This window comes from Citrus clementina, unplaced genomic scaffold (assembly GCF_000493195.1).
Source record: "Citrus clementina cultivar Clemenules unplaced genomic scaffold, Citrus_clementina_v1.0 scaffold_2, whole genome shotgun sequence".
Classification (NCBI taxonomy): Eukaryota; Viridiplantae; Streptophyta; class Magnoliopsida; order Sapindales; family Rutaceae; genus Citrus; species Citrus x clementina.
Window position 1 is genome coordinate 11036933 of NW_006262688.1, and position 15622 is coordinate 11052554.

At 33.6% G+C, this 15622-nt stretch overlaps 1 protein-coding gene, 1 non-coding gene and 1 pseudogene across 2 annotated transcripts; all 3 read left to right on the forward strand.

Annotated features, from left to right (window-relative positions):
• The first annotated feature begins 843 nt into the window (after window positions 1-843).
• Window positions 844-950, forward strand: LOC112101235. Its single transcript, XR_002907362.1, has one exon. It is a non-coding gene; the product is annotated as a small nucleolar RNA R71 (small nucleolar RNA).
• A 3572-nt stretch (window positions 951-4522) lies between these two features.
• LOC18051991 (ketol-acid reductoisomerase, chloroplastic) lies at window positions 4523-5497 on the forward strand. The gene is made up of 2 exons (XM_006446711.2): window positions 4523-4543; window positions 5129-5497. The coding sequence occupies exons 1-2, from the start codon at window positions 4523-4525 to the stop codon at window positions 5495-5497; spliced, it is 390 nt and encodes a 129-aa protein (XP_006446774.2).
• Window positions 5498-7185: 1688 nt separating this feature from the next.
• On the forward strand, window positions 7186-14646 carry LOC18051992 (annotated as a pseudogene).
• The last annotated feature ends 976 nt before the right edge of the window (window positions 14647-15622 follow it).

Consider the following 15622-nt stretch of genomic DNA (forward strand, 5'->3'; position numbering starts at 1 on the left):
CATGCTCAGTTACAAAACCAAGATGCGAATAAATTAAATATAATTAGTTTAATTAATTTATATTCAACATGCGAATTCGAGCTTGGAAAGTCTGATCTGATGGCAATAATCTCTCTCGTCAGTAAAAATGCAAAGGAAACATGTTCAGTTACAAAACCAAGACGCTCAGCTAGAGGAATGATCCCCAACATTCTCAGAATAAAACCCAACCTAGAAAATTCACACAAGGAAATCAAAATCAACAGTAAAAGGAAATGTAATTTTCACAAGCTTCTTGAACCCAACCTTGTGACAACGGCGAACCCAACCTTGCGACGGTGGCGAACCCAGCCGAGAGTTGTTTGACTTGCTTGCGGGACAGCGGAAGGCGGAAGGCAGCAGCAGCAGCGGCGGCATAGCTAGGGTTTGTCTTGTTTGGGTAAATCGTGATTTGTGTGTTTGAGTTGTGAAATAGAATTAGGTTTTTTTTTTATGTTTGTATTTATATTTACTAATAAACATAATTAAAAATAATATAAAAAATGAATCCGGGTCCGGGTTCCGGATACACGGGTTATCCCAAACCCGGACCCGGATTCATCCGGGTTATTAAAACTCATTCCGAATCTGGATTTGTTTCCTCTCCGGTACGGGTTCAACCCGGCCCGGATTATCCGGGTTCGTCCGAGTCCAGGCCGGGTCCGGGTTATTTTGACATCCCTAGTTAGATGTCATCTCTTCCAATAATTCATAAGCTGCTTCTGTTGTTTTTCCCAATAACGTCCTCCTACTGCAGCATCAATCATTGTTCTGGTATTGGATCCCAAACCATTGTAAAATGTCTGCACCTGAAGCCAAACTGGTAGACCATGATGTGGGCATTTTCTTAGTAGGTCTTTATATCTCTCCCACGCTTCATATAATGATTCCATCTCGAACTGAGCAAATGTTGTGATGTCATTCCTCAACTTGGCTGTTTTTGCTAGAGGAAAGTACTTTGCTAAAAACTTCTATGCTAAACCATCCCATGTCGTGATTGTTCCAGCAAGAAGTGAGTTTAACCACTCTTTTGCTTTATCCCTCAGTGAGAACGGAAAAAGCCTTAGTCTGATAGCATTGTCTGAAACACCATTTTGCTTAAATGTGTCACAAATTTCCAAGAAATTTGCAATATAAGCGTTTGGATCATCATTTGGCATCCCAGCAAACTGTATTGACGTCTGAATCATCTGGATAATGGCTGGCTTAATTTCAACATTATTGGCTTGAACAGCAGGGCATGCAATGCTTGAACGAGGAGCATTCATTGTAGGCACAACATAATCTCTTAAAGGTTTGGCATCCTCATTTCCATGTAATGCTTCGTCAGCCATGATTAGTTGTTGCTCCTGTAAAGCTTCTCTTTTTTCTCTATTGAGCCTTCTACAAGTACATTCAATCTCTGGATCAAAAGGAAATAAATCAAAACTTCTTGAACGTCTCATAAAATTAAGCAAGAAAACAAAAAGATGCAGTTATGTCATTGGTTAGTTGATCAATTCAAACCTAAATGCAACAAGTCAAATTTTAAAACTGTGCCACATAACATTTTCAGACATCATGGGCATAAAAGATGGAGTTATACCACACAATTGGGTGGACTAAATGAAAATATTGTTGAATTACGAGATATTTTTCAATCAATAGTTAGAGGAATCAACATCGAAACACTTGAGGATATTATAAAGCAATTAGATGAAATCAATTGGATTTTCAAGGTTTGTAATAAACTCCATTTTGGCATATTTATGCGTACATGCATTATTATATTAAATCATGAATATCTATTATATTTCTTTCACAATATATTCTATTCTTATACCATCCGTATTTTTCTATAATATTTGCATGCGTAATTGTATAAAAAATTTGAAGTTACTATGAACTATAAGCACGCATTAGCTATTTATTGAACTCATTCATGCTTGCTATTGTTCATTTTACAAATAGTAGTTTTGATATGAGCAAGTTGCCTTTACCTTGTTTGCACTAGCCAGGTTGTTATACCCAATAAGTGGTTATATATCACATTTGTTTCTACATTCGTGCAAGGATGTTCACAATATTAAATCACTTAATAAGGCTTCGTATTGTTATAAATGATTGGTAAAGTCCACTAGCAAATATGAGAATCATCCAACTACATATGTTAAAGGATGTTTTCCTTTCCTACAAGTAAGATGATTTCCATAACTAAATTTGAGCATTTTTCAGACCATGAATGGTATAAATTATATTACTTTTTTAACTTAAAGTTGTTTATACAGACTTTTACCCTCATAATGTTGTTTACAATTGCATTCAACATGACAAGACTATAACTCCTGTCACATTTTAGAATGAATCAATGGTGAAGTGGTTCATGAAGTGGTTGAGATCTCAGGGAGGGGTTGGATGCAATAAGGTGAACTTTTATTTCAGAGTGCTTAACATTATAATTAATATAATAGCATGAGACAAATAGACATTGTCCTTATTTTTTAATATCATTTATTTGCTCAATTAAACAGATTCAGATGTATACTACCACCACTGATGGAGCTTCTTGATTAAAAGCTGTTAGACACCCTAATTTTGAAGAAATTATTTAGAAACAAATACTTTCAATTAGACTATTAACTTCTAAAATTGATTACCTATTTGATGTGATATCTAAACAAACTAAAATACCAAAAGAATTGCTACAACACATGATAAGTAAGTGGTTAATTGAGACACAAATAAAAGATTATAATCTAAAGATGAAACAATTAACACAAAGTCTAAATTGAATTCATCTGTGAGTCGTAAAGATCATTCCCCAATAACTGAGGTTGTGGTTCCATTTGCAATGGAAATATGTTTTTGTGAAGATGGTTTCAATTGAGAAATTTGTCGAGAATCAAAAGCCATATGATCAGTTGCCCCAAAATCAATTATCCATGTACTATTAATAACAGGTGTAAGAGTTTTAAGGGCCTTACCTGGACTGACAGAGGTTGCGATTTGCACTGAAGATTCTTTTCTAAGATCTGTAGTGGATGTGGATTCAGCTACTGCAGTTTTTGATCCCTGCTTAGTGTTCTTCTTTCGAGTATCTCACCAGTCAGGATATCCAATGATTTCAAAACATTGTTCTTTCGTATAACCCTTCTTTCTACAATAAGTGCAATGGAGTGATGACTTGTCTACAAGCTTCCTTTGAGGCTACTGTCGTGCTATCATAGCAGACGTTTTTGAGTCACCTTCTTGTTTAGTTTGGTTTGCCGTACATCTTCTCTTCGGATCAGAAAATAACATTCTTCTAAGTCTGGGATAATATCTTTTCGTAGAATTTCTCCACGAACTTGGTCAAATTCTTCATTTAGCCCAGCAAGAAAAATGTGCACTCTCAATCTTTCAATAAACCTTCTGTATATTACAACATCTTCTGGATCCTTCATGACCACTTTATCTCAGTGATCAAGTTCTCAAAATATTTCGATCAATTCTCCGTAGAATTTATAGAGTGGTTGTTCATTTTGCTTGGTAGAGAACGCCTTCTGGTTTAGAGTGAAAACTTGTAATTCGTCGCTTCCATCATAGAAGGCTTTTGATAATGCATCCCAGATTTCGTAAGCTGTAGGAATTCGTAAATATCGCTTCATGATCTCCGGAGACATGGATATGAGTAACCATCTTTTTACTTTTTGGTTCTCACTATACCATTTCTCATATTCCTTTGAAAATTCCTCAGATGGCTTTGTATTGCTACAAATATATGAGAGTTTTTCTCTTTATATGAGATGCATCTCCATTATTTGAGACCAAACATCGTAGTTTGTCTCAGTGAGGATAATTCCAGCATTAAATACTCCATCAGATTGAACATATTGAATGACAACAGGAGCATATTCAATTGGAGTTTTCTCCCTTTTTTGTTTTTTTTTTCTTTTTCTTTTTTCTTTTTTTTCTTTTTTTCTTTTTTTTTTTGTTTTTTTTTTTTTTTGGCATCTAGATTGAAATAAGAAAAAAATAACATTTTTAGATCAAAAAACGACAAGTCGTTTGGCCTCTGCTTGACGAAACGATATGTCGGTTCTAATAAAATAGACACGACATGTCGTTTTAGGACTGCTGCACTTCTGGAGATTAAACGTTACATCGTTTGTCTCTACTTTACAAATGACATGTCGGTTTTAATGTAATAAAAAACGACACGTCGTTTTAAGACTGCTGCACTCTGGAGATAAAAACGACATGTCGATTGAAGTCTTCTTTAACCTCTGGAGCGCGTGAAAGATGACAGAGGCGCATGGTTGACTGGCCATGGTTTCGGGTGGCGCATGGAAGAGCGTGGGCATGTGTTTAAATGCAAAAATTTTACAGTTTGCTTATTGGAAACTAAGAAATTTGATGGTATTCTTAGTTTTTGAGGAACATACTCTTGGAAAATTTATGGGATTGTTGATAAATTTGTAAACTCAACTTTTTTATGTATGGGTGGCTTGTTTCTTGATCGGCGTGGATTTTTGTAATGGTAGGAATGGTTTTAAGGAAGAAAATGGTGAGAAAAATGGTTGTGGGAAGAGTTTGGTTTCCTCTATTTTTGTTACAAACAGAGCAGCGAAACTTGAAGAAACTTGAGCGTATTCATGGCTCTGATACCATGAAGAAACTTGTTTTCATTTTTTAAATAAAACATTATACACTAAGAGTTATTTATAGATGCAGAGGCTACATTTTTTCAAAGATTACATATGTGAATACGGAAGTAAATGCGTCAATCCGTTCGGCGTGGATCTTGTCTTTGACAAATATAGATTATCTCTTTGACAAGTGCGGATTATGTCTTTGAAAACTTCATTCAATGCCGTTTTATTTGACATTCTCAACAGTATGATGGTGATCTGCCCTGTGCAATGAAATAATTCTTTAACTTGAGTCTTGAAAAAGGAAAATCAGTTTATATCATTTTTAATATTTCAAGCATTTATTCATCCCCACTGGTTGCTTGAACACCGTGGTTTCACCAAATCCTTATATACTGAACTTTTTGAAGTGATTCTTGTGGGATATAAAGTTTGTAGACTGAAATCCTTCACTTACATCGATTTTGTGATACCCTTCTCTTTGGATTTAAAAATTCCAGATTGAGATCCTGAGGAAGAAAGGGCACTCCTATTCTGAGATCATCAATGAAAGTGTGATTGAGTCGGTGGATTTATTGAATCCATTCATGCATGCTCGTGGAGCTTCATTTGTGGTGGACAACTGCTCTACCACAGCCCATTTGGGATCAAGGAAATGGGCCCCTCGTTTTTATTACATCCTGACACAACAAGCCTTGGTGGCAGTGGACAATGATGCCCCCATCAATGAGGATCTCATCAACAACTTCCTTTCTGATCCAGTCCATGGAGCCATTGAAGTCTGTGCTCAGTTGGGACCAACTGTTGACATTTCAGTGCCACCAGATGCAGATTTTGTGCGCCCAGAGTTGCGTCAGGGTAGCAATTGAGTCCTGGTGAATCCTTAACTTTTCGTTTCTAGCCCAAAAAATAATTCCCCCTAGGGATATTGGAGGGAGAGACTTTGCTTAGTCGTGTGAGTTGCCGCTTATTTATTTAGTTTGCTAGGCGAGTGTTGCACTATGTCCGGTTTCGTTGAAGAAGACATGAGAATATGCTTTCTGGTTTTTGAATTTGGTGGAATAATAGTATGTTTCCGAGGAATGTGCTGACAGAATACGTCTTGTTTTGAATTTATGGGCATGTGTTAGTCCACTGAGCTATCTGATAAATTTAAAATGATAATTAAGTTTGTGCATCACCAGGCTTAACTATTTTAAAGGCAATGATAACAGTCTTTTAAGTGGCGTTTCTACACAATTTCTGTTAATTTGACATGTGTAGGCAATTTGTTGGTTACTGAGATACGAACAAGTAACTGAAAGTATCCAGAGAGATTTAATATGTAAAACAATGACTCTTACCCTACACAGATAGTAATTTTGATATTATGGGGTTAGACGGTTAGTTACAGGTCTTCACTTGCATTAACATCTCTTTGCTCCTTATCCCTGTTTGTGATGATTCTTCACGCAAAATGCAAGGTAGCACGACTAGCTAATGAGCACTCACTTCAAAACCAACAACATAGACTAAGGTTTTGGTATTCAGTTGGCTTAGATTTTAAGGCACAGCTGTAGTGAAAAAAAAAAAAAAAAAAGCTGTAGTTCTGTAATAAAAAGTTGTACCTATAAAATAATAATTAATAGTAAATAGTAAATATGATTTTTAAATAATAATTTTTGACAAAATTAGTAAAGGTATAATAAGTTTTTTATTATACAAGTGAAATTAAATTAACTTACCATTTAAGTTATAGCAGGTAGTGTTTATCAAACACCCCTCAATTTTAAACGGGCCTAAAGTTCTTTATAAAATTGTGAAGTGTTCTATTAAAAATTCACATAATCTTTAATATATTGTCAAAAACTATTATCAACTTTTATTTTATAACCAAACTTTAATTTTAAAGAGTTATAGATACAGATAATGGAGACTATGGCAAATCAACCGGATTTATTTTTTTCTTTTATACTAAAAAAAAAATTGAAACAATGTATTTCAGGAAGTCACAGAACTGAGTTATCCATCTAGGCCGCATGGCTGGCTTTCTGTTTAGCATTGGCCATTAAATATTACAATCTTCTTTTGAGGATGAAAATTTAGGTTTACTCCAATATTGCATCTTACAGTTATAATCCGAATCTTCACGTACTAGATTCAGCCCTTTTGCAAATATCATGACCAAGGTTCAAATGTTTATGCCATCTCTTCGATACTTCTAGCTGCAACCTTTTGAGCAGCCCTCCTCATAGACCGCTGCCTGTGGCAAAGAATTCGGTCCCATTCATTACATTATAATAATTTTCTTTTTTCGCTTGACTATTTTAAATATTGTAAAATATGACCACACAAAGGGATTGTTCCGTAATATTCTTGAGAATGTAATGCAATCCTAAACATACCCACTAAACAACCAAAGCATCTGTCTCTTTCTCAACATTGTCTCTTAAAAAGCCCAACAGAAGACAAGAACATTGTGAAACAAAACCAGATCACTTCTAAGTTTCAGTCAATAATTTCACTGAGTGGTCGAAAAGGGTGCCCTAATTAATTAATATTATGGGCACTGCAGATCATGAAACAAGGGTGTCACGGAGGCTGGACTACTCGCATGCCAGCAACAGCCAACAGGATATTATCCGGCTTACCATCTGATGTGATTGAGGAGTATTTGGGACGTCAACGGATGGCATTTCGGTGGTGGCCTCGACTTTTTGGGTGGGAGTGGAGGCTGCTCTGCTCCTTTCAGGGGCTTGTATTTGCTGTTTCCATTTTCAATTACATGCTTACTTTTGTCACATTGATGTTTACTTGCACTTGAGTGCTTTAGAGCTTGCTGGCGCTTCCAAAGCTAGTGTTGGGATTCAGGGTCTCTCCCATGGAATCATAGTATCCGTACTACATTTGCTTCTGTAACTTTATTACAAGTAACATCAATCATAAGTGCTTCTTCCACAAGCACTTTGCACTTTCAAACTCAAGTATATCATGTCTTAATTTGCTAGGTAACATTTTTATTTTTCATAATGTCATTAATATATTGGTTATTTTGACTATACAAACTTATTACTTGTTTAACAGTTGGGTATGGCTAGCGCTGTGCAAACTGTCTGTGGCCACGCTTATGGAGCAAAGAAATATGCAGCAATGGGCGTCATCTGCCAAAGAGCAATGAGAGTGCATTCGGGAGCAGCTGTAATTCTCACTTTCGTATGTCGATACTCAGGTCCAGCTCCTCGAGCAATGGGTCAATCTGAAAGCATAGCAGAGAAAGGCCAAATTTTCTCCCGCGGTTCGATCCCTCAAATATATGCATTTGCACTGAGTTGCCCAATGTAGCGGTTTCTTCAAGCACAGAAATTGTAAATCCTTTGGCGTATATGGTTGTGAGGGTGTTTCTGCTTTACATTCTTTTGACTTGGATTGATGTTTATGTCTTCAAGCTTTCCCTTCTGGGTCTCTTGGTGGCTTCTTCTCATCATCAATGGTTATCTATCAAAGCACTTACAGGTATTTGGACTTACATCAAGCTTATTGTTGCATCTACTGTCATGCTTTGGTTTGTACAAATTCTCCCTCCTTTGACGTTATCTGTGTGTATGTATATGTATATATATATATATATATATGAGGGAATTACAAACTCTAGACCCTCTTATAGCATTCCAAGAGATTTTACCCGTCAAAATAATTGACCTGCATAATATCTGGCCTGGCATTTTATAATAGCAGTGTCATGGGAGTTGCTGTGACTTTATCATGATGATTGATCTTGCATATCTTATATAGTTCTGATATTAATTTATATATTCATTGATTTAGTTTGGAGATTTGGTACAATCAAGGACTGGCACCTATATCAGGACTCCTTCCTAATCCGACAATCTTACTGGACTCCGTCAGTGTCCGGTATTTTCATCCATCCCTTATTCTTCAACATTTGCATTTTACAGATAGCAAACTTTTGATACTGACATGGTGGTGGTTCATTAATTTCATTATGAATTACCTCAACTGGGACATAAATGTTATGTTGGGCTTATCTGCAGCAGCCAGGTTAGTTATAATGCTGCAAATTTTGATATTCTAGTAGTTTGGTTTCTCTCTGAAAGTGTAATGTTAATATTCTTAAAACTGATTGCTGCATTCGAGTGAGTAATGAACTCGGAGCAGCTCACCCAAAAGCTGCAAAATTTTCAGTTTTAGTAGTCAACGCAAATAGCATCTTCGTCAGCGTGGTCTTCAGTGCAGTTGTTTTGATCTTCCGAGCTGATTAAGTAAAACCCTTCGCGAGTGATTCCGAGGTTGTCCAAGCTGTTTCCAATTTGATACCTTCGCTTGCCATCTCTGTTTTTCTCAATGGCATTCAACCTATACTTTCAGGTAATGTGATACGTGATGATGGAAAGTTATGCTTCATCTTGACGTAGGTTTAAGCTTTTCCATTCCTTTTGTATTTTTCAGGTGTGGCCATTGGGAGTGGATGGCAAGCTATAGTTGCCTATGTTAACTTAGCCTGTTACCATATAATGGGCCTCCCTATGGGATGTCTGCTTGGTTTCAAAACAAGCTTGGATTCGTAGTTGGATTCAAATTATTATTACTGATTATGAAACTAGATGCTTGTTGATCTTATTTTTCAAGGAATTTGGTGGGGAATGAGTGCTATCTCTCTTGAACATAAAAACTCTAGTCATTCTCACTGCCAGAACAAATTGGAATGTTGAGGTATCATCTTGGTTTTTGAATTCTGTAACTTAATCATGGGGGCTTCGTTGCTCTGCAGCAATTTATCACAATTGGTATTGCTTTAGGTTGAAAAAGCAATTTATCAATACCATACAGTTTATGGACTTGATAGTTGTGACAATACACTATGGTTTGAGGTTCTTTTTAGAGTTCTAAAGTGTTTAATAAATACATGCGGCCACAGTTTAAAAATAAATATATGATTTTATTTTACAGTTTGGTAAAAAATTTATATAATTGATTCTTCAAAATTATTAGTTATATATATTATTATGATAAACTTTTATTTTATAATTAGAATTTTTTTTACCGCGATAACTTTTAGGCCACAACACCAAATCGAGCTGACATATCACATTCTCGTACGTGCCGATTTATCCATCTGGGCCGCATGGTGGGCATTCTGTTTAGCATTGTCTGTTAGATAGATTACAATCGTCTGTTGAGAATGAAAAGTCTTGAATAAATAAATAAATTTATTACAATCTTAAATAAAATGGCTAAATTCCAATTCACTTAATATTTTCTATCCCCCTACTGGGTCCTAAATTGATATACGAAGCTACTTCTGAAATGAGTCCCACTATTTAATCATTTGATTATTCAGGAATTCAAAATGGAGACAAAATAAATTAATAAATAAACTCACAAGTTGCTAAATTGCGAGATGTTGGCAAGCATCTGTAGTCAGTCATTAAAGGCAATAATGGTCGAGCCATGGCTCCGGCTATGGCCTTCCAATACGATCACAATGATTTGAACCACATGCATGACATGTGCGAGCTTCATCCCACTGCAATGTAGAGTCTCTTTCTCAACGAAAATCCATGGCATCTTCTTTCAATTTTGTGCCTATTTTTGGGCTTTTGCGAACATGCTAATGCAGGCCATGCTCCAATACTTATGATAATTCCAAGCTGCAGCTTCTTTATTTCGAATTATATATATATATACAAAAGTAACCCAAAAAAAAAAAAAAAACACTCTGGAAGTTCAAGTTCATATTGGTTGTCTTGTTACTGTTTTGTATGATTGCATCTAGCACAACAAAGAAAAAGTTATTTTGTTTTTTCTCTTTTTTTTCCTTCATCTTCAGTGGCATGTGCTACCAAAATAATCCACAAATATGAAATTCCGTCGTAGAATGAATAGGTGCTTAATATGGAAACAATTGAAGAGTGAAAATATGTAGCTAAAAAAAAGAATGTAGCTTCAAATTCATATTTACTTTTAAACGTGCCAACTAAAACGACCCATTTATCAATGGGGGTGATGCTTATGATTTATTTTAAAATAATAATTAAGCATTTTTTATTCTCAATTTCATAATTAACCCTTGTATATGATCTTCAGCTCTCACCTACTCAGCAAATATAATTTCTAACATGGACTACATATTGAGAAAATATAACATATAGAAATATTGATGTGTGGGCGTTCTTATGCAGACAAGCTATTAAAGCATATAGTTTTATAGTTAATTTAACATTTAGGTAGTAATTTTTTTATTATCTAAAATCTAAATAAGTCTAAATGTATATACTAGAACAAAATGTTTGTTTTTTTATATAATTTAACATAATATTTATGCATAAAAAAGTTGTTATCTAATTATAAAATAATATTTATACTAAGTAACATTTCAAATCAAGAAAAATTCTAATATGACATTTAATAGCTAAGTATGAAATAAATATATTAAATAAGGGTATTTGTGAGAAAAGAAATTGCTTTTCCATTAAGGCATTTTATCATTCAAATAAAACTTTAGAAAGTTTATTTTTTTCATTCAAATAAAATGTCTTGCAATAAGACTTGAGATACAAAAATATACAAGCCGAAATATCAAAACAAACAACCCATTACTCTATTAAACCACACATCAAACTGATTCTATTAAATTATATGATTTAATAGTAGGGTAAAATCTCATTTAGTCCCTACATTTTTAAAAATACCTCAAAACATCCCTGACATTAAATTATTATCACCTTTCCTCTTACTTTTTGTTGCTTTTGACTTAATTTTTATAATATTACCCTCTTACAATAATTTTTTTTGGGTATTAGTAAAAAGAAAAAAATTATCAATTTAATCTCAAAAAATAAAATAGAAACAAAATTAATATATGTTACTTTTTTGGAACACACTGCTGATGAGTTAATATATTAATTTTTTTAATAATGTAAAAAAAGGTAATTTAATTATTTTTACAATAAATTTTTTTTGGACACATGTAAGCTTTCACAAAAATTAATATACATTCTTTTTGTTTTTATTTTATTTTTGGGATTAAATTGATAGTTTTTTTTCTTTTTATTAATTTCATAAAAAGAAATATTATTGTAAAGGAGTAATATTATAAAAGCAAGTCAAAAGAAATAAAAAGTAACGGCAGGAATGTCAATAATTTAAGAGTATGGATGTTTTCAGGTATTTTAAAAAATACAGGGACTACATGGGCACTAATCTTAAAATATAGGGATGAAACGAGCTTTTACCCTTTAATAGTATGTCCAAACCATTAAAAAAAATGAGGGAGTCTACATGAAAGAAGAACTCAATATAATATAAGTTAAAAATATTTGATGAACTTGGTATAATATAGGGCTATTTATCTAAAATTACTCAGTACAAGGATTCCATAATCAAACTTTTTCACCTTAAGCAATCCTGAGTATTCCTTATTCGTAAAAATATCAAATATGGAGAATCATAAAAGATCACTTTTATCTTAATAAAAATTGTCACATAGGACCCTCACAATCTTTCAAGATCGTAAATGGGAAACATTATGTCCCATATAGCACAACTAACGAATCTTCTAACCGCATTATAATAATAATAATAATAATAATAATCTAAGCTCAATTTTCTTAAGATATGCTTTGTGGATCCACTAAGTATGAAATGTTATGTATTTGTATGCCATGATAGTGCTGGCTTTCATCATCCAATAAATATTAAACCGAAAAATAAAAATACATTGATAAAATTTTATTTAACAATAACATAATGATTAATAATAAGAATAAAACATTAATCTATTCCGAAAATTGGAAAAATAAGAAAAACAAACTTGTCTAGTTTCACATCTAGTGTAGATCCAATGCTAAAAATAAAAGTTAATTAATTTTCCCATCGAAGGTTCACAATTGTCAAAGTTACTCATTTTGTCTTCTTGGGCGCCTTTTGCAGAAGCTTATTAGATCAATACATATTATATTCACATAAAGGAAAAGACACCGTCATTTTCTGCTAATTACTTTCCATTTTTGGAAAATGAATTGATAATATATAATTTGAGTTCTTTTAATTGTCAATACGCTGGAGTAAGGTGCAGCTGGCTTGCTGCAAGTTGATGACACCGTCACTTTAATTATGGTTGCACCGAGCGCCTACAATTAATTAAGATGCTTAAATTAGTCTTTCGAGAAAACCAAATGCTTAAATTAATTCTTAGGGCTTTAATGATCCCAAAGCCATGCACTTAAAGGGTGGTAATTTTTTTTTTTTTTTTTTGGTGGTGGTGGGGGCAATTATAATTTATGTGCCATTTTGTATACATGTATTAAAACGAGTTATTTAGATCTAATTTGATTCGTTTAATCGAGATCTAAATGAATCGTCCCCACTTGTTTATACATTCAATTTGCTGCAATTAGATTAAGTTTAAAAAGTGAAGATGATACTATTTGAGAGATAGCCTTGTTAGATTAAAAAAATAGATATAAATTTAAGGTCTGCTTCAATTGTATAAAATCTTTCTCATGTGTGCGATACGAATTCAACCTAAGATCTCCTTATACAATTTAAGGAGGATCCCGTGAATCAACTAGCATGCATAATTTAAGTTTGATATCGTTAAAAATAATCTTTAATACTCAAGTTAGATACTTTCTAATCAAACTTAAACTTTTAAGATGTATAATTAATTAAGTTGCCACTGTCGAGGAAACCCTAAGTTGTCACCGCAAGCCACCGCGCCGGTGCAATAGTTTGTTAAAAGAATTATTATCTTAAAAAAGGAAAATATTCTTGATGACCAAGTAAGCTTGTGAAAGGAAAAGGAAGATTAAAGAATTATTATCTTAAAAAGACTATTCCATGAGTTGCTGAACTTTTTGACTTTTCAACCGAGAAAGCAATCGCAATCATTCTGCTGGGTGAAAAAATTCGTAAGGAGTATTCCTCATACGTGATTTCATTTAAAGATTATCAAAATGTTCAACAATTAATAAAAAGACGAACGAGAAAGGGCTATAAATGGAGGGCGATAAAATGTGATTTTCGCACATCCTCATAAATGAAGTACGAGAAGAGAGTGGATCCTTGGTTTTTTCTTTTTGTAATGTTAATGAGTTATGTTCACAATTTGATATGTCGATCCAATCTAAAAAGACAAATAATACAAACAACTGTATAAATAAATAGATACTTAAAAAAATATTATAAGTACAAAACTACAAGATGCTATGTCTCTTACAGCGTTATTCTATTAGATGATAATTCTTAATTAAACAAAAAAACATAAACTTAAATATTTCGCATGTTAATGGGAAAGAATTTGAGTTATCTTAGCATTGAAACATGTTGACTAAAATATTTGAGCAACTTCATAATAGAATTACTTACGAGATTTCGGATAAATTTTTTATTTCCAATATTATTTAATTAATGCAATATTTAAAAAAATTAGAATGTTGGATTTTGATTTAAAAGGGGGGAAATTGGGATTATCGTTTAAATCAAAATAATTTGAACAACAAAATATTTTTCATAATTTCTTGCACTATATAAATATTTTAAAACTAGTGTATTTTAAGGGTAATTGCCTATGAGTGGTAGTCGGTGGCCACGATGCATATTTTAGCGCTAATTAAAAAAATCATTTGGATAGATAGAGAAAACAAAGTGATGACATGTGAATTAATTAAGGTTAAGGGGATTTATTAAACACTCAGGGGTCACGGTTGTTAAAAACTTAACTAAAAATTAATTATAGCCGAGCCGAGCCGGAAAAATGAGAGCGGGAGCCCGAGTGTGGCTAATGGACACAGTGACGACTAATGATGGTAAAATCATCCAAATTCCAAAAGCCAGAGGCGGTATGGGAGGCCGAGGCATGGCTGTTCCTCCGAAGTCAACATCATATCCGGCTCGGCTTCAAAAAGGCCAAAAAAACGAAATATTCATGAAAAATGATGAAAATATTCCGTCAAAAAAATGGCAAACGGCGTCAAATGTGATGATGTCATGTGCTCAGCTGGAGACCGCTGGTGCTTAGGCCCAGCTGGCACGGCACCTTGCACATGGCCAGCTGCCTCCCTGTCTCCACATCACTTCTGTCTTTCTTTCCCATTTTATCCCCCCTCTTCATTTTCCAATTGACATCTTCACCCTCTCTGCCCTTTTTATTTTTTCTTTTAAAGATCCACTTCATGTAAATTTTTCAATTTCGTTATATGGCTGAATTTTCTTTCCTAAGTAATGTTATTAACGAAAATATAATGTCAATTAGTCGATATCAAAATTATTTGCAGAATTGATAAACAATGTATAATGAAAGTGCATATATATATATATATATATACAAAGCAGAGGCATGTGGTTTCAATGAATAAATTGATTGAAAATAATTGTGTCTGCATGTGTTTCTCGGGAGCCAACTTGGAGTTGTAGGGTATTATGCAATCTAATAAGATGGGTATGTCTCATTATGTAAAGCAAATGTTTTAGAAAGCTACAATTGAGGAATTTGTTAAATATATCACGGGTTCCTTAGGTGGCTTCACTTCAAGTCAATTATAAAAGCTATTGGTGATATTATTTATAATTGTTTTTCTTCCACAATTTTACAAGAAATGCTAAATAATTACTCGTAAACAATTGTGGGGACATTAGGAAAAAGTCTTAAGTGATAATATATATCACCATCGTCGCGCTGACGTTTACTTGCATTTCTTCACACATAAAATTATTGATAAATTCAAAATTATCACAATGAGTAGTAAATAACACGACACCACCACACCGTTACATTACCATCCAAGTGTATTTTGTCATGTATACACAATACATTTATGATAATTTTGAATTTGATGAAAGGTGTGTATTTACACAAGAAGGAACGCTAATGAACTTTAATTTAATGATGCGGTAACATTGGTACCACCAAAGACTTTATTATTGGATTTGCATACTGCTGTCCTAATTGAGGACAAAAATTTGCTCTTTAATTCTAGGAATGGATGTAGAGGAGT